At 34.8% G+C, this 23486-nt stretch overlaps 1 protein-coding gene across 4 annotated transcripts in view; it reads left to right on the top strand.

The window, feature by feature from the left end:
- FBXO8 (F-box protein 8) overlaps positions 1-17272 on the top strand; it is a 47278-nt gene extending 30006 nt beyond the window's left edge. For 2 of the 4 annotated variants that reach the window (XM_014842138.3, XM_070505074.1), the window contains exons 4-6: positions 6966-7084; positions 8081-8277; positions 9927-17272. In XM_014842138.3, the coding sequence (XP_014697624.1) occupies positions 6966-7084; positions 8081-8277; positions 9927-10114 (504 nt within the window). In that variant the 3' untranslated portion in view covers positions 10115-17272. Of the gene's footprint in view, positions 1-6965; positions 7085-8080; positions 8278-9907 lie in introns of all 4 variants that reach the window. The other 2 variants (XM_070505076.1, XM_070505075.1) reach the window with 1 other exon arrangement.
- Positions 17273-23486: the final 6214 nt, after the last annotated feature.

Here is a 23486-nt window from a genome sequence, read left to right as displayed (position 1 = left end):
TTAAAATTTAAAGAATGTTATTTTAAGTCTTCAGATGTTCTTTTAAAAAGAAAATTGAATGCAATGTCCAGTTTTCTTTCTATTATGTACTGTTCTAAGGACAGATTTATTACCTGAAAAGTAGTAGCCACTTTGCTGGATTGTGTACACAGTACTGGATTTACATTGTTTACATTGAACAAAACTAGCTAAGTCAAATTTCTTTCTAAATTTCTTTACTATGCTGTTATTTAGGAAAAACAAATTAAAGATACTCCCTAGTATGTCACAATTTTGTTTTATTAGTGATTTCTTTTATTGATACCAACTGTTACACAATGTTTCTGCCAAATGTCTGTGCCAATAGCCAGTACTTTCAGTATTGGTAGTCAGTACTCTTTTTTTTTTTTTAAGTAAGACTTTATTCATTTATTTACTTACTTATTAGAGCAAGTTTAGGTTCACAGCATAAGTAGGTACTTTTCGATTTGGCTTTGCATGCCTAGTTTTCTAGAATTCACTCTGTTCCCAAATATATATTTTCTGGTTCTGAACATACATATGGTAGATTTTGCTTTTGAAACACACTGTGGATAATGATTTGAGTCAAAAAACAAACTTTTATTAAAAGGGGAGAGAAAGCTTGGATATTTATGTAATAGAAGAAAAGAAACAAAGTAGATATATCTTAAAACATGACTTATTATGTGAAAAGAGCCATTCTTTAAGAAAATGGAGAGATGCTTTATATAGGTGACTAAGCTCCAACACGTCTTTTTCTTCATTCTGAATTCTTTAATATTGGTTTAAGCTATTTGTTTATGATTTCTTGAATTATGTGTGTTTGCCACCTAAACAAATTCCATCAAAACAGCTCACCACTCTAATTTGATTGTGTAAGTCTTGCTGCTCTTATTTGCATAACGTATTTTAGTGACATGCTCTATGGAATCTGCTTTTCAAATTTTTTTTTTCTTGAATCTCTGAAAACATCTGTTCTATTAAAGAAGACCTTAACATGAGATGAGATGAATTCACATGAACTCACCTCACTTCTCATTGCTGCTTGGCACTCCTTATATTTATTTCTAGTCACTTCCCTGTTATGCCTCACGTCATTGTTGACAGAAATCTTTACCGCTTTGCTCCAGGATCCAAATCAACGCTCTCTTTTCCAGTTCTCTCCAGATGTCTGCTCTTAGAAGAAAAACAACATGCCCTCTGTTTTCTGCTCTTATCAGTTTCTTAATATACCTGTCTCTGAACCAACACTCCTGTCCTGTCTTCCAGGCTTAAAAAGCATTATAAACTCTACCTGTATTTTCATTTATTTTCCCTGCTCCCTTTCTCTACTTTGCTGCTTCCATTATCTCCTCTTTCTCTTGCACTTCAGTCTTTTCATCTCACCTTTGGTTCTCTTTCTTTGTCTTCTGACATGCATAGGTCAAAATTATCTGAAAAAAATTTCATTTTATCTGTTTTCCCTCTTATTTTTCCAATTATGTTTTCCTTCTTTGTACTAATACATCTGTCAAATGAGTGGGCTATACTCAGTTTCCTTGTCTTGAGCTCATTCCTTAGCTTTCTACTTACATTTGAGCCCCAGTTACTCTAGAAAGAGACCTCTGGAAAATCACTGCTTCGTTTTGTCCCAATCACCAAATCCAGTGCCCCCTTTTCCCGTTTTGTCCCCTTGAGCTATCTAAAAGAAAAAGGAAACCAGCCATGTTCTATAGTAGGCAGTTTTATATCTTCACAATAGTTATCTAAATAAGATTTTTACTGACTAGGAAACAGGCTCAGAAAGGTTGAGTAAATTATGTTCACGTAATCATTAAGTGGCAGAGCCATGATTTAGTTCCTTTTTTGAAAATTATGTTCTTTCAACTGACTATGTAATTGCATTGTATACCCTTTTATTTAAGTTTCTGGGATATTCCAGCTCTGTCCTCTTCATTATCTGCTCCCTGATTCTTCTTATTCGAGATCCTTTTTATTTTCTTGGCCCTGAGCTAACATCTGTTGCCAATCTTCTTTTTTTTCTTTCTTCTCCCCAAAGCCTCCAGTACATAGTTGTATATTCTAGTTGTAAGTCCTTCTGGTTGTGCTATGTGGGACGCCACCTCAACAGGGCCTGACAAGCTGTGCTATGTCCGTCCCCAGAATCTGAACGGGTAAAACCCTGTGCCGCTGAAGCAGAGCGCAAGAATTTAACCTGGTGGCCACAGGGCCGGCCCCCAAGATCCTTAATCTATACCTCCAACCCTTACTTTCTTTATACCTTATTATGTTGCCAACTGCCTACCCTGCCTTTCTGGTTGTATCTTTCATTACTTGAAGTTGAACATTTCTAAGACCAAACTCATCACCGTTTCCTTCAAATCAACACCCTCTGTAGCCTGTGTTTTTTTCTGTCAGTCATTTCCATCTTCATCTAAGCCAGAAACATCAATCATCTTTATTTTTTACTTTTCATTATCCCTTGGCTTGATAGCCAGCATATTAACTATGCTCCCACTGTTTATTTCCATATATGTAGCATATGGGGTTTTTTTCATATGTCTAAGAATAGATTATTTCCATTGCATTTCTATTGCTTTTCCACATGTTCAGTCCTGGACAGTTGCAGTAGCCTATGTCTAATTTCCCTTCGATTATTTCTCTTTATATTACTGTCAACTTTACATTGCAGGCCATTCATTCATCGTGTTAAAAAGCCTTCAGAGGCTTCCAGTTACATATAGGGTAGAGAATAAGCTTCGTACCCTAAAATTCAACACTGTTTCTACTGTAGTCTAGTTCCAGACTTGTTCTCAAACCCAAGATAGCTCCCCCTCTTTCCAGATAATAGCCTGAGTTTTTTTTATCTCACACTGCTTTTGCTCACGTAATACAATATTGACTGAAATATTCTTCTCTAGTGGTCTCCTCATTTTGAGCTATCTAAACCCCTACCATTCTGTCAAACTAGATATTCCAAGAAACTTCATCCAAATGTCCTGTCCTACAGTGATTTTTCCTTTCATGAAACTACTGAAACACTTATTTTATACCCATTCATTTAGGCCTTATTTGACTAGTCGCCTAGTATCATAGATTTATCACATATGTGTATTCTAGTTATACTTTGTATACCTGTCTCATCTCCCCTGATAAACTTTAGATTTTCTTACAGCAAAACTCGGTTTTATACTTCTCAGTGTCTGTCATTGAATATCTTGCATATACATATATGTCTTGTGCTTAATACATTTTTAAATAGAAATGTAGACAACTTTAACATATTTGTTTTGATTCAATGTTTTAGAAATACTTTTACAGCAGATACATACCTATCTATATGTATACATACACAGACACACATATATCTATTTTACAAACTAGTCTTTGGGTGTTCATATTTATATTTAAATCTAAAATTAAATGGATACTTCTTTCAAAAATCACATCACTAAGAAATTTAAGATTTGTACATGAATGTTATTTATCAGTTTATCATTTTACAAAGAATTGTGAAGCCTATTATCTATACCCAATCCATTTTCATAATAGAAATTTTATTTACCTCACTGTAACTTTCCTTTAAATCCATTTTTTAAATAAAATCCATTTGGCCTCTAGTTTCCTTTCAGCTGACAAGAGCTTCCCTTTATGCTGTGGAACCAACTCATTATAGGGCTGACACTATCATAATTCATCTCAGAGTTATATGTCAGAAATCTCTTAAGGTTATGCCCATATGAAAAAAAGGAACTACTCTATGACGGTAACAATTTAGATAATTCTGTAAGTTGAACAAAGTAGAGTTTGCATAATGGAGTTAAAATTTATATAGATTAAGTAATCAAATTAAAGTAAGTCTGTAGTAATAATTTGAAGCTTAAGCTTATTTTGGAAATGTAAAAATAAAATGAAGCAAGTGACAAACTATTGGCCTTGGATAACTCAGTGAGCTGTAGCTGCAAGCATGCCCTTCCTTATGTGGCACTAACCTGCCTACGTATTACCAACACTCACTGACTATACTCCTAAACTCTTCTAGAGTAGAGATTCCTAACTTGTGCTACTTAGATGGGCTTCAGGCATTTGATTTCTGTTTTAAAAATATTTATGTGCATTATTATGGGAAGAAGTTCTGTAGTTTTCATCAGCTTAAGATCTTCACTAAAACTACACACAATATCTGTTCGTTTTTCTTGTGACGCAGCCTTTCAGTTGTCTTAAAGTCTTACTCTTTTTCTTCTTTCCCAAGTATCTTCTTTAGGCCTAATATCCCTACATCCCTTAGCTCCTCCTTATATAACATGAATTCTAGACCTGTCAGCAGTCTTTATCAGGTCCTGGTTTCCTTTAGCCAGATAAGTTCTAGTTTGTCAATATGCCTCATAAAATGCGATATCCAGAATTGGACGCTTTTGTAGTTATTCGTGTAGATGATAGTGAACTACAACCTTCCCTTTTCTGGAAACTATGTTAAATTAGACTAATATTAATGTTCATGATTTCCTTTGCCTGTGAGACACCACACACACACAGGCATCTACACTGCAGAGAGTTCTAGTCCTTATTAATAAATGTATATGCTGTGTGCTCTAGGAATCTCTCTGTACCATTCTCCCAAAACTTTATTAAAAACCAAAAATATTTATATCACTTACTAAACAAATGCATAGTTATTCAGCAGATCCCATGCTATGGTTTCTTTTGTATTTCATTGCTTACATAACAAGATAGAAATTCAGGTGGTTGTCAGCTTGCTTATTGAAGATTATAATCTGGTCCCATGCCTTTTCCTATTTGTCATCTCTTTACCCTTCATTTTGCTAGCCCTTCTAAATTAATCTTCCTTTCCAGGAAAATCCCAGGCTTGAAACTGATACCTCCTTTCCTCATAACAGAATTGGCTTATTTCAAGCTGTGTTCTTCATTTTTAGGACTGGGTTTAAAACTGACTGGGTATCTGCTTACTCCTCTGTATCTGATTGATTTTGGAGAACTCAAGTTAAGGCAGATTCTCAAAACATGATTCCATAAAAAAGGAAATGACCAACAGTATGTTTTTGTGATGCCTACGTGAGGCAAATACCAATGTTAATTTGTAACTAAGGAGCATCAAATGATATTAAAATGGCATATATCATATAATTATAGAATTATATACTATTTAATGGCTCATATTAGTGGTTTTTATATTTTGTGTAATTTTTAAAAAGGAGATTCTAATTAGTTTTACATCTCTTAAATATTGATTTACAAGTAGGTATGAATAAAGAGCCTATTCAATAATACTTAATTGACATTCTTTTGTCTTTGAATCACTTGGATTAAAATTAAACACTGGAAATACTTCTGAAATATTGTTATTCTTTTAAATGGAGGAATTTTGGAAAAAATCAAACCAGACACCTTTTGTTAAGTAGATCAATTAAATATACAGTCAACTCTCGATTATTCAAACTAATGGAAGAAAGGATGGAGCAAGAATTACTATTTCTCTACTTCCTGTCCCCTCAGAGAACTCCTGAAAGCCTCATTCCAAACAAATTCTTTGGCTTTCCATCTTGATCGTGTTACATTTTCTAGCCTTGTATCCAGGGTGCAGTCTGAAATATGGCTTATGAGTTGACAAGAAAGTTTCATATTATCATATTGTATTCTTCCTTATATACATTTTTAAGATCAGTGCTTTAGCATTGCTTTTGTATTATTAAAATTCACATGAGAATTTGATAACATTGCTGTTAGGATATTATCCTGATGGCTCATAAAATTAGTTTTATATGGAAAAAATCTTATCTTTGAATTATAACTTATACTTAATTATAACCTTTCAAAAGCGTTACCTCATGGTACCAAATTGCTTTTAAAATCTTTTAATATGAAAATTTTATGAGAGTTTTTATCTTGGAGTCTTATAAAATTTCTTCCAACTTTTTGAATTCTTAATGTGTGCAATAGTTCTGAGTACTATGTAAGTGTTTGTAAAAGGGAAGAAATGCTGAAGGAATTTGTGTGAAAACAGTATGTTGCGTGTATATAATACGTCATTTTCTCTACCAATTAACTGTACACAATATGCTATTATCCAGACATAAGCATTCATGGGAATGCATGTATCTGGATAACTGCAAGTTGAAATAAACACACCTGCCTTTTATTTCAATAACTGCATTCAAATCCACATAAGGCATTTATTTGAATGTGACCTCCATATACATGAGAGAACATTGGTTTCAGCGTTTGATTTTTTGTTGATGTTTTGTTGTTGTTGATTTAAATCTAATGTAGACACAAACTTATGGATAATGCTTCTCTGGAAAACTTTGCATGCAGAGAAAAGGAAATTCAAAGGTAAATCGTATGAAAAACGTTGAAATTTTTTTGTCTTACTATGTTTGTGTCAGTATATATTACAGCTTGATTCCTAAAGAATGTAGCAATGCTTAAAACCAAAGTGTGTACAACCCATGAGCCTGCCTGGAACTGTGACTACTTTAAGTTAAATAATTTAGTTATGTTTCTTTCCAGAATAAAATTGTTAGCCTTTCATTTGGAGAATCTTTTTTTCTCAAGTATTTCCTTGAATAATATAGTAGAATATGTATCTGAACTTTAAGAAATCATGTTTTCTATTAGGCAGCAGAAATGTTTGTTACAAGACTTATTTTAAAGTCTTCATAGTAGTTTCTGCCCCCAATTTAGGCCATATTTCTGTTTAGTTAGTTTTAACTGACATGAGCCAGAAAATTGAATTAGGAATTCTCTAGGAGTCTTAACTTTGAATTTCCTACTTTCCATTGCATGTAAACTATCAACCACAAATAATGGTTTCAGTTCAAGTTCTAGCTTGTATTTTGCATGTTAAAGCTATAAAAAAGTCTGTTAATGCTGGAAAGAATTTATGGCTATTGTTCTGCTATTGCCTAATTGTTAAAATTTATAAGAGAGACTGATTTTATTTATGTAGATTTGTCTTTCTGTCTTAGGGAGTCAACTACTTTATGTCCAAGGGTATCCTAGATGATTCACCAAAGGAAATAGCAAAGTTCATCTTCTGTACAAGAACACTAAATTGGAAAAAACTGAGAATCTATCTTGATGAAAGGTAAAAAAAAAATTTTAAATTTTCATCAAAAATGAGTTAAGTAATGCTTTTAATGAGTTGTTTTATTTTAGAAACTATACTACATAGTAGTCATCTAGCTGAAAAATCTCTGTCACAGCTGTTTGTAACTTCCATTGTGTCATGAAAGCAGACATAGACAGTATGTAAACAAATGAGTATGACTGTGTTCTAATAAAACTTTATTTATAAAAACAAGCAGGGGGCTATATTTGGCCCACTAGCTGTAGTTTGCTATCCCTGCCAAAAGCAATCAGTAGAAATTAAAGATTATGATCATACAATCATGGTTGAGTTCAGTAAGAACTGAAGCATATTATAACAAAGTGTGACTATTTATTAGAATGCTATTGATAAAATAATTTATGTACACAAATATTTATATAATTGTAAATAACTAAATGTATATCAACAGAAGTGTTACATACTTAAGATGGGATACTGTGGACCCATTAAAAAGAATGACTTAGATCTACGGGTAAAGACATGGGAAGCTGTTCACAATATACTATGTGAAATAAGCAAAAGCCAATTCTGGAACGATATATAGTATATATTGGCATTTTTTAAAAGTCTATATAAATAGTTGTTACTTCTGGTAATGTGGATTGGTGTGTGAGGTGAAAACTCATTATTTTCGTAATTAAAAAATAAAGAATTCTGTTGCTGTTTGGATTTAGCCAAGAGGACACTTGAAAAGCTGCTGCCTTTTTTATACTGCAAAATTCCTTTTTTCTTCATTTTATAATTAGAATTACTAGTTTTACCTTGTTAGAACCTATTTACAAAAAATTTTTAAATAGTTTAATTTCTTAATCATAGATTTTTTTAATTTTGAGTTATATATTCTTTATGGGATTAGCTGATCTAGTGATCAATAACAAAATATTTTCATCCAAAAAATGGCAATTTATCATTTTTCTTATTTTTTAAGAGAGAAACATTAACTAGAGCTGTATCTTTTTCTTTTTCTACTAGGAGAGATGTCTTGGATGACCTTGTAACGTTGCATAATTTTAGAAATCAGTTCTTGCCTAATGCACTGAGAGAATTTTTTCGTCATATCCACGCCCCTGAAGAGCGTGGGGAGTATCTTGAAACTCTTATAACAAAGTTCTCACATAGATTCTGTGCTTGTAACCCTGATTTAATGCGGGAACTTGGCCTTAGTCCTGGTAAGAATATATATGGTGAATTCCTTCCTTCCTCCTTCCCACCTCCAGGTAACAATAGTAGTATATGAGACATTTTTCTCACCTTGAAAACATGCGTTCAATAATTACAGATACTTCTTTTACTGCTTGTACCAAGGACTACTTCAATGGAATACATCATTTACGTGAGCTCAGAAGGAATACTTTAGTTTGTCATAGCTATCAATTATATTTAGTAAACATATTGTTTTAGTTTAACTTTCTTTGTATATAAATTCTTTAAAATTATTCTTGTTTGACCATTGGACATTTTTACTAATCTAATTAAAAATGTGAGAAATTATTTATTTATTTTGCTGAGGAAGACTGGCCCTGAGCTAACATCTGTTGCCAATTCTCCTCTTTTTGCTGGAGGAAGATTCATCCTGAGCTAACATCTGTGCCAGTCTTCCTCTATTTTGTATGTGGGTCGCTGCCACAGCATGGTTGCTGACAGAGTGGTGTAGGTCTGCGCCTGGGAATCCAGGCCCCTGAAGCAGAGCACACCAAACTTAACCAGTAGGCCATGGGGCCAGCCCCAACAAATTACTTTTAAAGCTTTTAATAAACTACATGTTATATAGGTAACACCTAGAAGTTTTCTACTAAAATTTATTTTTAATGCAACTAGTTTTCATTGTTTGTGTGTCTATGTATGTGTATGTGATATAGCCTGAGTCTCCTACATATTTTTTCATTTGATATAGCTTTAGTTATCTCTTCATATCAAAAGTTTATTGTGTTTATCTTATTAAGCAGGGGTTGCAAAACATTTAGTTATCATATGAAATTTGTTGAATGTACTTTTACAAGATATAATGTTTAACTTAGATTACAATTGTGAGATTCTGAAGTAAACACCATAGTAGTAGCATGTAGCGAGTATCATGAGGTTTGTTACTATTTTAATAGTAAACGTCAAATATTGCCCTGAGCCTATATAAAGAAGAAATTTTCTTTTTGCTCAGTCAGCTTTAGCAATATTTTCCCTAAAGATTTACTTTTGAAAGTAGTATGTAAATTCCATTGACTTTTAAAATATATATCTTAAATGAGAATGTTAATTTAATAATCTTATGAGTTGTTTACATTTTATTTTCTAGTACCAAGTTATTATCTTTCTTGTCCTTAAAGATGCTCTCAATTAAATTAGATTTTTGTAAAAACATTGTATGTAGATAAATGTGGCTGCTTTTTTAAGAATGGGAAGATAAATATACTGACAGTACAAATGTACTTTATGGATAGCTGAATGGGAACATCGCATTTAAAAGCAAAGGTGAAAATAAAGCCCAATCTGAAATTTTCAAATTTAAAATGAGTTTTCACTATAAACTCCTGAACTATTCTAAAGTTCTTTTGGATTGAAGAAAATGCTCACTGAATTGGTGTTCAGTTAGGATGATCAAGAGTCCATGTTTGCCCAGGATTGAAGAGTTTCCCAGGACACAGGATTTCCAGTGCTGGAACTGGCAAAGATGCAGGCAAACTGGGACGAGTTGGTCATCCTGTATTTAGTTATTTTCTAATCTTGATTTCTTGAAATTTTGAATATCTGCGTTATTTAATTCCTTTGGGAATCACATTTTTTAAACCAGCTAATAATTTGCAGTGTTTCCTTTTAATTCCAGATGCTGTCTATGTACTGTGCTACTCTTTAATTCTACTTTCCATTGACCTCACCAGCCCTCATGTGAAGAATAAAATGTCAAAAAGAGAATTTATTCGAAATACCCGTCGTGCTGCTCAAAACATTAGTGAAGATTTTGTAGGGCACCTTTATGACAACATCTACCTTATTGGCCATGTGGCTGCGTAAAAGCACAATTGCTCCGACTTCAGCTTTTAACTTCAAACTTAAGCTACCCAAGGACTTATTTAGCGGATAAGGGGGTTACATTAGTGCTGGTCATTCCAGCCTCTGTATACAATCAAGCTTGAGTGGACAACCTTTTTTTTTCTTTTACTATTCTCTTTTTTAGTAATTTCCTTGGGGAACTAAAAAATTTTGCAGAATTTTTCTTAATTTTGCTTATCATGTTTTGCACAAAGCAGAGCCATTGTCTGACACAGCTGTTTAAGAATGTTAAACTGACATTATACTCTAAAAGATGGTATATTTGTGCATTAGATTTGCCTGAAAAACTTTATTCACTTCCATTCTTTTTAAAAATACCATGTAATGTGTACATATTTAACTAAAGAGATTTATAATCATAATTATTTTATTGTAAAGATTTTAACTAAAGCATTTCCTTTTTCTCTCAAACTGAGTTCTGAAATTTATTTTGAACTTTGAAAAGAGTATTGATTTGTTACTATATTAGTATGCAAAACAGGTACTTATTTTTATAATATAAAGTCATCACTTGATTTTTCATTTTTAAGATTTGTAGGTTAGTCAAGACTCACTAAGTCTTTTAAACCATTTGGGATAGCAAAAATGTTAAAATATAAGATTTCCACATATAAGAACAAAGTGTTACTAGAACTTATATCTGAAGTAACTGGTCAAACTTTACTGTTCTAATCTTGATGATTTTGTTCAAAATCAGTTGAGAAAGGGAAATTGTGAATGATAGTAAGCATTCTTTATTCATTCATTCATTCAGTATTTCCCAAGGGCCTTCCATGTGCTAAGCACTGTGCCAGGTACTGGCGATACCTAGACATGGGCTCTGCCTTCACAGATGTTACATGATTGAGTAATGAGAGGAAAAACACTGCTTAATGGAGAGCAAATGGATAAAGTATAGCTTAACTATTAATAATAAAACACGTAGCATTGGAATGATAAAGAACAATATATGTATATGGTAGCTCAGAAGTTCCCTGGAAATACCATTAAGTGAAAAGCGTCAGCTTTGGAATGATACACTGTGTGACGCACAGAGCTGCTGGTTTAGGGGAAGGGAATCGGGGGAGTAGAAACTGCTTACCAGAGGTGTGACATCCTGGCTTCCTTCCAGATCTGGCTCTAAGTCAGTAGTGGTTGGTAATATTACAACTGGAATATTGTACTACAGAATTTTCAAGGACAAAACGTAAGGTAATCAAAAAATTTGTGAAAGTCAAAGGGACTTTTAGACTAGTAGTAAATAATTTCTAAGATTCTGAAGCAAATATCTAAATGATTTTCACATGTGCATAATTTTGAATTCCATGACAAAATAATTTTAATTTTTAACTTCAAAACTAATTTATTGTTTCAAAAGACAAAGAATAGTGATAACATTATTATTTCTGTTTTCCAATGGATAGCATCTTACTATATCTCTCTAAATCTCCTATCTTTTCTTCGTTTTTTTCCATCCCTGTCTCTCCCTTACCATTCTCTTCTCTCTGCCTCTGTTTTAGCTTGACTGTCTTTTTTTTGTATCTTTCATTTCCTTTCTTTTTTTTTTTTTTCCTATTTTCTGGTTGGTTTTTCCACCTTGACCTGATTATAAATGTAGAATGGCGGTATTTTTTTTAACATTTTCTTATGAAAATTCTCAAACATATAAAAAAGTTAGAGAAAGCCTATATGCCCACTACCTAGATTCTACAATTAAAATTTTACTGCATTCACTTGACCACATATTTAGCCATCTCTTTATCCATCAATCAACCTATCCTATTATTTTGATACAAGTCAATCTAAGTTTCAGACATTTCATTCCTAAAGACTTTTGCTTGCATGTTATTAGCTAGAGATCCATTTTTTTTTTAGGTTTTTTTCTTTTTAGGTAAAATTTATATTCCGTGAAATCCATAAAGCTTAGGTGTACTAATCAGTGTGTCTTCACAAATTCATACACGTGTGTAAACCAAACCCTTATCAGGATGTACAACTTTTCACAGCCCATTTACAGTTAATATTGCACCACTTCACCTAAAATATGGAAACCTTGTAACCATATAGAGGTGTTTATCCCATTCACCTGTTATCTTATGGTTGTCGTATGTATTCTATATAGTATATATTACAAATGCCACAATATAATAATTTGCTTTGGACAGTCATACACATTTTAAATAAATTAAGAAAAAAATATTCACTTATGTTTAGCCACATTATCATTTCTAATGCTCTTATTCTTTCCAGAAGATCCAGGTCTCCTTGTAGTATGGTTAATTTCAGCCTGAAAAATGTTAACATCCATTACAGTGCAGGTCTGCTGGCAATTAATTAAGTATCATATAGTTTTATTTTATATGAAAAGTCTTTATTTTGTTTTCCTTATTGAAGAATATTTTTGCTGAATGTGTAATTCTCTATTGACAGGTTTTTTTCCTTTGGCACCTTAAAGACGTTGTCCCATTGTCTTCTGGCTCCCATTGTTTCCATTGAGAAGTCACTGATACCTGAAATTGTTTTCCCCCTGTGTGTAATAATTTCATTTTCCTCTCGTTGCTCTTTTTGGTCAAATTTTTTTCAGCCTCGTTTTCTCTTTCCTCTTTTTCTTTACACGTGTGCTAGAACTTGATATCATCTCACAGATCTGTTGACTTTTTTCTGATCTTTTTCTCTCTTTTCTTCAATTGGATTATTTCTCTTGATTTATATTCAGTTCACTGACTCTTCTGTAATCATTCTTCTTTTAAGCCCATTCGGTGAACTTTTTTCTGTCAATTAACTATTTTTTTTGTTCTGGAAATTGTTTAGTTTTTATAATTTATATTTCTGTGTTGAGATTTCCTATCTTTCATTCATTACAAGCACATTTTTCCTTACAAACTTGAACATAGTTATAATAGCTGCTTTAAAATCCTTATCTGCTCAACTTGATACATAGATCATTTTGGTGACAGTCTTATTTGGTTGTCTTTTCTTTTGAGAAGGGATTATATTCTGCTGTTTCTTTATATGTTAGTAATTTAGATTTTTGTCCTGGACATGGTGAATAAAATATTGTAGGAACTCTGGATTCTGATAGGTTTCTCCAAAGACTTTCTTTTTTTTTAAGCTGGCAGTTAATTTCACAGAACTCCAACTGCAAGCTCTTGCTCCCCCGCAGTTGGTAGCAGTTCAAATTTCAGTTCAGTTCTTTAACCTGGATGATCTACATGAAATCTTTCCTGTGCATGCATACTTTCAGAGACTAGCTGGAGTATGGGGCAGAGTTTATACACAGAACTTAGGATGCTCTCTCTGGTTCTTTCCTTTCCATTATTTCCCTATATTTTCCAGCAGCTGTTATTGCCCCAAACTCTGCCCCATGGTTCTTCAAGTCAGCAAAACTAAAGGTTCCCATGACGCAGTTGGGGACTGCTCTCAGGTAAAGAGCTGTAAAAATGGGAAACTCACCCAATGCTATTCTCTTCTTTCAAGTGTTCTCTCCTTGGTAGTATCAGCCTATATTGGGTTGCTTTCCATTGCTTTCAGGTAGTTAATTTTTATATTTTGTCAGTGTTTGTGGCTTTATCTGTTGGAGGGTTGGTCTGAAAGAACTACTTGGCCATCATCTGAAGTGGAACCCTCTCCAGCTGAGCAGTATTCTTTTTGCTACTTCCTCTGCTTGCTGAAGGGGAATTTATTCCTGGTTACTTTTAAAACTAGGTGAACAGAAATTTTAAAAGGTTCTGTCTCTGGGAAATCTTAACAAATGTTTACTAACCATTTTCTAAATTAGCAATTAAGTATTTTTCAATGGAGGTCCCACTGGCTTTGGGGAAAGGATGTTCTTCATTATGGAAGACTGCTCCATGCAGTAGGGGACATAAACACAGACTCTTTCTACTAGATGCCAGTAGTATCCCTTAGTGATCGTGACATGCAAATAATATCCCCACATATTTCCAAGTGCCTGCTGAGGAGACATATCCCTTAAAGTTGGGAACTATTGGACCTTCTTTCGGCCATAACAAATTTATCTTTCTAAAACACAAACTCCATATGATATATCTGTTTAAAGTTTTTCAGTGTCTCCCTTCTCTACAAAATTAAGTGTAGGCTCCTTAGCATGACATATAAGATCCTTCACAATCTGGCCCCAGCTTATCTTTAAAGCCTCATCTCCAGCATTCCTCAAATGTGGTCTGGTCTGTCTGTCTTTTACAAGCTGTTCTCTTTGTGATATCCTTGACTGCCTTCTCTATCTAAAGTTCCCCTACTCATCATCTGAGATCGACCTCGAATATAACTTAGTCATCAAAGCTCTCAAAGACTATCATCATATCTGTCATGCATACCACTGGTGTTAATTGCTTCTTCCTTTGTGAACCATAGCACTTTGTACATATCTTTATTATTATAATTATACTATAATTTTTTACATGTCCCATTCCTTTATCAGAACGTGCTCTTATTAAAGTCAAGGACTGCTCCGTCTGCCAGCTTCTATTAGAAAGCCTGAACTAAGCAAGTGGCAGAGGATTTAGAGAGGAGGAATAAATCAAAAACACGAGAAATTGATAGGATTTAGTGACTTTGGATAAAGGTATCTGATATGAGGATCTTGTTGTGCTATTATCAAAGGTAGCCACTAGGAGAAGCAACCAGTGGAGTGAAATGCAAAAGATAAATGATCCCAATTTTGGGATATTTTGAATTTGAAAGTATCAATAGAATGTTAATTGACTGCAGCTGGAGAATAAGACTAGCATTCAAAACAATCCAGGCTTGGGACCAGCCAGGTGGTATAGTGGTTAAGTTTGGAAGCTATGCTTCGGAGTCACAGGGTTCACGGGTTTGGATCCTGGACATGAACCTACACACTGCTCATCAAGCCAAGCCATGGCAGTGTCCCACATACAAAATAGAGGAATGTTGGCACAGATGTAAGCTCAGGGCCAATCTTCCTCAAGCAAAAAACTAATTAACTAAAAAGTCCAAGCTGGATGTGCAAGTTTGGGGGTTGTATTAGTATTTAAAGTATGTTATACTAAGTGAAGCAGGAGAAAAGGCAACTCCTATAGGGAGTATGATGAGTAAAAAGAAGTGCTGTGTGGAAAACACAGCATTTTGAGTTTTGGAAGAGAAAAAGTCAGAAAAAGGTTGTTGAAATTGTGGAAGGACCAGAGAAAAATGGTATCCCAAGAGCTAGGGGAGGAGAGTTTCAAAAAGGATGCTGAGCTTTGCATCTGCTGCAGCACAACTAAGTTTTTACCCATCTATATTCAGACCTATTTTAGTCTACCTTTTCCACTTGGGGCTGAGTTCTTTGAGGCTGGAAAGCCATAGTAGTGCTAATGGCTTTTATATTGTCTCTGATCAAATTCTCTCTTACCCAATGTGTAATCTGAACTCTGCTGAAACCCACAGGAGTGCTTATGGTCCACTGCAGCTGAGGCCCGTCTACACCCTTCCCTGCTAAGGACTGGGCTGTTTTAAGCCCAGAACACACCATACCAACTGGGTACGGCTACTGCATCCTTCCTATACACAATCACCAATTATCTTTTCTCATACAGATCATATTTTTTTAAGAAAAGAAAAAAAGGAAAGAAAAGAAAAGTCCTTAAAAACTTTGAGTCCTCCAAATTTATCATCAACTAGATTTCCCTAAGTACATTCTGTTAAAACTAACACTCTTTAATCTCGATGAACCCTGTGCTTTCATCCTTCCATTCATTTGGTCTGTTTTTTCTTCTGGGAAGCTTGTAACCCCTTCCCCATATTTACCTGTTGAAAAATTATTTGTCCTTCAAAGTCCTCTCATGCTCTTTCCTCTCCAGGTCAACTTTCTCAATTCTTGCAGCCAGAAAATTTATTCTTCTCACATCTCCCTCAGTACCTAACACAGACCTTGGCCCAGAGTAGTTTCCCAATAAATCCAATTGAATTATTTTAGCTCTGGTTCACTTTCTATATAAGCACACAGAAAACGGCTTTACTATTTCCATTTTTAAAAAATGTATTCAGGGCTTCCAGGTATACACAATTTACAAACCAATATATTCAAGTTAACTTTTTTAAAATATTAGTACAGTTTCAACCTATGTTTATTATTCTAGATATAAATTCATCTCTCTAAGACTTCTAATTTTAAATATTTGGGTGAATTGCTACTTTGTTTGTCTTTTTAAAACAAATTTTAGCATTTAAGTCATTATCTTCTTTCTAAATTGATCTTTTACATTTTTTACAGTATTCTTAATATGGTGCAGATCTTACTAGATAAAAGTATAAGAAAGATTATTCAGAAATCTTAATATTTAAAACAATAACATATTCTAATTGGAGTCTGTTTTCCTGTGTTTAAAGTGGACTTCTTAAATATCCCTATTAATAACACAATTGCCTATAGTTTCTTTTCAAGCATTCACTAAGTGAACATGTTCACTTCTGGGAAGCCATCCTAAGGAAATAATCCAAAATAGGGAAAAGGCAGTAGTTATACCATCGTTGTTTTTAATTCAAGAAAAAAAAAAGATGGAAACAACTGAAAAGCCCAAAAGTTGGGGCTGTTTTAACAGATAACTAGCAGATATTTGAGTACATACCATGTACCAGACACTATGCTAGGCACCGGTCAAGTAGACCAAAATACATTCTCATGATGTATTACTGTGAAGCCATGATGTTTATGAGTAATACAGGAAAACTTAGAAATAATGATGGCTATTGAAGGCATATGAAATTATACCTAAATGTATACATATGTATGTGTATACACACACCACAGTTACCATGTAAAACAAAGCTAAAGCTATGAATGGAAAAAAGAGACTGGAATAAAGTATAACATTATGGATAATGGATTTTTTTTCTTTCAAATACTTTTTAGGATCATCTATTTTGGATAGGCCAAAATGAATTCATTCAACTGTTGAGAAAATAAAGATAAATGGTGTCCCTAATTTAACTAGTACAGTTTCCCCTCAGAATGTTTCCATGTATTTTTATTCAAAATTTGTTTTATTTTTAAAAGACACTTGGTTGATCTGTTAAATCATTTCTGGACAAATGTTTTGTTTTCAAGCTTAGAAAAGTGGATTGTTTTATTTTATTTTTGTCTAATCAAATTAAAGACCAACAAGAGAAAGATACCAAATCTTTACTGAGGAAATTTTCATTTGTTAAAGAAAAAAATGTCTTTCTTCTTGGCATGGTTGGAAGGTAGGTTGGATTTAATTTAAAATGATTAATGAGATTTTGTCAGGCTCCTTGACTTGACCACCACTGCAGTTTGTCAGTGCAACAACCTGGGAAGCCCGGACGCCACTCTGTCGCCCAAAACCACTCTCCAGGGAAAAAATTAACTGGCAGGACTAGTGCCAGGTACACATCAATGGCATCGTCTCTGGGGTATTGACAGTTTAAAAGTCTGGACCAGAAATATGTAGGTCTGAGGGCACACATACCTAAGATATTTTCAGTCTCTTTGCAAGTGGTTAATTACTTTTTAAATATTTAATTTGCTGATGTTTTGCAAAGAAAACTATTTAAAAACAAAATCTTTGCTAATGTCCCTCCTCCCTAATCTATTTTAAAAATTAAACTAGGATTCTAGGATCTCAGGTTACTTTCTGTTTTTCTTCTTTTACTTAAAAAATTAAAGTGAAGCGTTTTTAAAAAGCAAAATCATCTTTCACTTTTGAAAACACTTTTTTTAGCCATCAGCATGACCTAATTTTATAATCAAGTTTTAAAGCTAAGCTATAAGGTTGTGATCTGACTTAATACACCCTTTTTTATCTACTCAGGTACTTATGTTTAAAAAAATCGATATTATTAGCTAAAACGAAATTACTGAATATCGCTAATTATTAGATGGTAAATGTAATATATATTTTTGCTTTGGTGTTTAATTAGCTGCAAAAGAAAGCCATACCAATGTTTATCATCTTTTAAAAACTTGTCTGAAAGAGTTCAGACAGAAGGAATTTCTTCCAACGAAAGCACAGAGAAGATCTTGAGGATAGGACAGACATCCAAATACACGTTTTCAGAAATTTAACATAATGTATATTTGTCGATATTTACCAAAACAAAATGAAATGAACAAAGAGTGCTTTCATGTTAAACAATTTCGGAGTCGTCGTCTATTTTGAGCTGTGTGAGTGTATGCAACCTGAGAAGAGAGACCCTCTGCCAGAGCTAGACTTCCGGCGAATATTTGCTTCTGCTCCTATGGTAGACAGTCTGAGAAAAGCACAGAAAAGTGGGGAGGCCTGGAAAAGTTTATCAAGGCTGCTGTGCTTACTGAGGGGAAAATAAATGGAGCAAAGTAGAGTAGCTGTGTGGAGGTACCAGCACAGCTCTTACCCATCGCATTGCCCTGCAGTGAACTTCTTACAAAGCGAACGTCATTTTCAACCCAGAGGCCGTCGAATAGTTTTTTTGTATTTCTAAAATTCTTAGAAATTAGATAGACTATTTTCAAGGTGTGTGAATTTTAGTGTTATTGCAATTTAGGTACTGCATTACATATTTTTTCTCTAAAAATGGATTGTGAAATCTAATGTAGGCAGTTGTGTTTATGAAGGAATTCACACTTATTTGATTTCACATTGGGGATTTTTATTCTTTCTGCATAAATAAAAAATACATGTATTTCTCTCCTTTCCTTAATTAATTAAGACATAGTATAATAATACATAGTATTTTCCAAAATGCCATCCAAAAAAGATCATGGCCATTGTCAACCATTGTCAATAATAAATCAGAGAGGGGGCTGGCCCGGTGGCCGAGTGGTTTAAGTTCCATGTTCTCCACTTCAGCGGCCCAGGTTCACAGGTTGAGATCCCAGGTGCAGACCTACTCCACTCATCAGCCATGCTGTGGAGGCATCCTCCATACAAAGTAGGGGAAGATTGGCACAGATGTTAGCTCAGGGCGAATCTTCTGCACACACACACAAACAATAATAACGATAATAATAATAATAAACCAGACATGAAAACCTCTTGAATGAGACCAAGCACCTACTGGATTAGGTGAAATCCGGTGCCCTGTAACGGCTCTCCCAGGGTAGCATTTACTACCATGATGAATTTGTGTTGGTTCTGGGTCTGGTTCTCAGCCTTAGAAATCTGGTTTTGTCAACACACATCAAACACACATATTTTCCATGGCATTGATTTTTAATCCAAAACTAAAGGAAATGTTACAGTGATAACTTACAAAATGTGATCAGCACATTCTCTTTACCAGGCTACAGAAAGTTGATTGATGATCATGAAATTACAGCAAGGGAAGTTTCCAGAATCAAATGCTTTACATTTTGTATCAGACTGAAATAGTCAAATGCATCTTTCAATACAGATGATTTTTGCACATTTAAAATATTTTAAAAATTAAAAATTTAAATTAAATTTAAAATTTTTAAATTAAAAAAAAGGAAAGTTATAAAAGACATAAGACATAATAAACATCCTGCCCCACATTTACTCCCACTCCCATGGGTCCCCGCTATTAGTTGTTTGGTACCAGTGACCCTGCCTTTTCAATATGTGTGTTTGTGTATAGACACGTATATGTTCAAACACTGAGATGTGTATATGATGGGGAATGGCATATCATGCAAACAGAGCAGTTTACCCCCTTTTATATGAATGAACAAACAAAATAATACTCATTATAAAAGCAAATCAAACAACACAATAGTGTACCCCAAAAGGAGTAGATCCAGGCAGCTGGCAATCGGAGCCCAGTATCGTTGAAGCTAAACCACAATTCCAACCATTATCAGAATTGCATTTTGAATACTGTGGGTTTGGGGAGAAGACTGAAATGGAGGATGGCCATGAGTGTTTTGGGAAGGGCAGCAAAGAGCAAACTGCACTAGTTCAGGTGAAAGATAATACTCACTTGACATAGACTGAATGTTTGTGTCCCCCCAAATTCACGTGTTGAACCTAATCCCCAGTGTGATGTTATTGGGAGGTGGAGCCTCTGGGAGGTGATTAGGTGGTGAGGATGGAGCCCTCATGAATGGGATTAGTACCGATAAATAAATAAGAATTTCATAGCTGGGCCAGCCCGGTGGTGCAGCGGTTTAGTTTGCACGTTCCACATCAGTGACCCCAGGGTTCACCAGTTCAGATCCCGGGTGTGGACATGGCACCGCTTGTCAAGCCATGCAGTGGCAGGCATCCCACATATAAAGTAGAGGAAGATGGGCACGGATGTTAGCTCAGGGCCAGTCTTCCTCAGCAAAAAGAAGAGAATTGGTGGCAGATGTTACCTCAGGGCTAATCTTCAAAAAAAAAAAAAATTGATAGCTAAAGTCACTTTCTACTAGGCATTGCCAATATTTGCTGCCATATTTCTCTTTAGTTTATACTGTTAAGTGGAACAATGTTTTGCTCTTTCCTTCGCCAGTTTCCCTTTTCATTGACAGAATGTCTCTAACAGTTTCATTATTATTGCATCAGTTTACCTAAAACCTTAATATAGCCAATCACATTATGGGCATGGCCTGCTCTCCTAAAGTTATTCTGCTGCATTTCGTGCTTTTCTCATTATTTAATTCTAAGGAAAATCTCATTTCTCACATATACGAGTTCATTATAGCCCCCAATTACCTATAACGTGACATAAATTTAGGACATTGCATTTCACATTACAGTGAAGTTTTAATTTAAATATTCAAATAAGCATTTAAAGATGGCTCATTTTGTGCAAGGAAGGAATTAACTATGTGCTGTCAAACAGACAAAAATGGAGAGCTTCAGTGGGACGAAGGCAAACTTACTCACATACAGTTCTATAATACTTTATATACACCACCACAATTTCGCAGAGGTCTGAAGAAGTTAAGTGATTTTGGAGGGTCACATGACCATTTATAGGGATCAAGAGAGGGAAACTCTCAAGTACATTTTGTAGATTACTCACCGTAATAAACAGCAGAAGCAAATGTGTTAAAAGATCTTTTTAAAGAAAAAAAGAACCCTAGTATTTTAGAGACAGAAGAGTGAGCAATTAATACTAACTAGCTGAGTATAAAAGGATGAACGTTATCTCAATAAGTGTTTCTGGGTGGGGCACTAGCATGACCAAAGGCATGGGAAGATAAGTGTCTGAGGGTCACTGAACAGTGAGTAATCTGCTGGAACTGGAGGGTAAGGTGTGAGCAATGGTTTAGTGGAAGAAAGGACTGGAAAATATAGATTGGAAAAAGAGAATGCTAAAATAGCTGGTACTCTATTCTTGTTGGCAACTGGAGATTTTCATAAAGAAAAGTGTCATTTCTGATATGTAATTTAGAAAGATCTTTCTAAAGCCGATATAAAATGTGAAGTAGAAATGCAACAGAATGTAGTATAAGGAAATCCATGAAAAGTCTACTGTAATTATGCAAGTGAAATATGATGGAACTCTGAACTTCAGCATTGTTATTGGCAGTGGAAATGACAGAGGAAAGATCTGAGAGACATTTGGAAGTAAATCATCTTGGCTAATTACTAGCTGTTGGACATAAAGATGAAGGAGTTAAAAATTACTCCAGAGAGTCTGAAGAAGCTGTTGCCATTATAAACAGAGGGAACACATGTGAAAGACAAGTTTACTTAGGTTAGAAATAAAATGGCGAGAGGGAGAGAACGAGTTCCCTTTTGGTCAGTTAGATTTAAGTACAGATGGGGCAATTATGTGACAATATCAACAGTTAGTCTGGAAATGTAGCTAGTGCAGAGATTGGAGATAAAAACTAAGATGACATTTTGAGAGAGTCCTCAGCACAAAAATGAGAAGAAACCACAGGAATAGATATGTATATTGACATTGTCCTGATTACTTAGCACAGTGCATGGAAAACAGTAGAGTCTAAATAAATAAATAAATAAATATTAATTATTAAATATCTATTTATTTATTTATTTTGATGAGGAAGATTTGCCCTGAGCCAATGTCCACAACCAATCTTCCAATTTTTGAATTTGAGCTCCCACCACAGCATGGCCACTGACAGATGAGTGATGTAGGTCCCTGCCTGGGAACCGAACCTGGGCCACAGAAGCCGAACTTAAGGACTAGGCTTCCAGGGCTGGCCCTAGATAAATATTTATTGAATGAACAAATTGATATTGATAAGTGTTCTCAAACCAAATATTCAAAACTCTCAAAGTACTTCAATAATATGCCTGGGATATAAAAAGATACCATCCTGTTTCAATTTAAAGAATCTTTCACAACATACTTTTAAAGCTAAATAACCAAGGTACTGTCCATTCAGAGAATTTTCCTCTTGCCAGTCCACATCTTTGCTAGGATATGAGGTGTTCTATTTATCAAATATTCTTTGCTTACGGATAGACTGTAATTGACCCTATAATTGGAGTACTTAAAACTAAAATTACACTGAACCAAATTAAATCTTGCCCTGATGATTAAGACCCATGCAAATTCACCTTCCCACACCTGAATATCTCTCAGAGTCCTTAGAAACTCAGGTTCAGTTGTTTCACACCTCCTTGAGACTTAGGGTTGCAAAGCATCTTCTGGGTTATGTCTCGTTGCCCTCAATTCCTTCACCAGGATGCTGCCCCTAATACAGTTACAACCGCAAGTTTTAAAAGAGCCAAAATGGTACTACTCTCTGCAGTCCTCACTATCTTAGAATATGGTGTGTTCTTAGCAGAAATGGGAAGAGGAACCCTCTCCCTACAGGTACTGTAGTCTATGAGACCCTCCCGACTCTCCTCCACTGATTCTGCCTCCAGCCTTCAGTGCCTAAGTTTCCCCACAAAGCCCTTTCCTGCGTGCATATCAGCCAAACATCTCTGGGTCACCAGCGTCACCAGTTTCTCAAACAGGCCCACACTCAGCTTGGGACCACTCCAGTGTTCCTCAGCCTCTGCAGCCAGGCACCTGCCTCATAACTTGGGGGACTATAGATTTTATTGTCTAAACCAGGACACTTTTGAGAGTGCTAAAATGCTAAACCAGATGGTACTTCAAGGCAACAGGCGTAAACTAGGGAGTGTGGTCACTCTACTCGTGACCATAATACAATGTGATAAATGCAATCATAAAAGTTTAAACACTTTGCAGTGGAAACATTTTGAATGTAATGCACCAAAGGGTCAAAGTTTGTTTCCAATCAAAAACATCTCTAAATTATTTTCCAATCGGCATCGTGATAAAAACCATACCTTTAAGCCAGGGATATCCGTACCGTGCTGCACAGCAGAGCTCTGGCTCCAGAAGGAAATACTCTTTCAGCCTCTTGGACGTGTATTTTGTAACTTAAGATTCCTGCAGAAGAATCATTTTATAGTTTGATCGACACCATAAGGAACTGTGTCTCAGAAATCTCTGG

This window comes from Equus asinus, chromosome 3 (assembly GCF_041296235.1).
Source record: "Equus asinus isolate D_3611 breed Donkey chromosome 3, EquAss-T2T_v2, whole genome shotgun sequence".
In the NCBI taxonomy this organism is placed as follows: Eukaryota; Metazoa; Chordata; class Mammalia; order Perissodactyla; family Equidae; genus Equus; species Equus asinus.
This window is presented reverse-complemented; position numbering and strand designations above follow the sequence as displayed.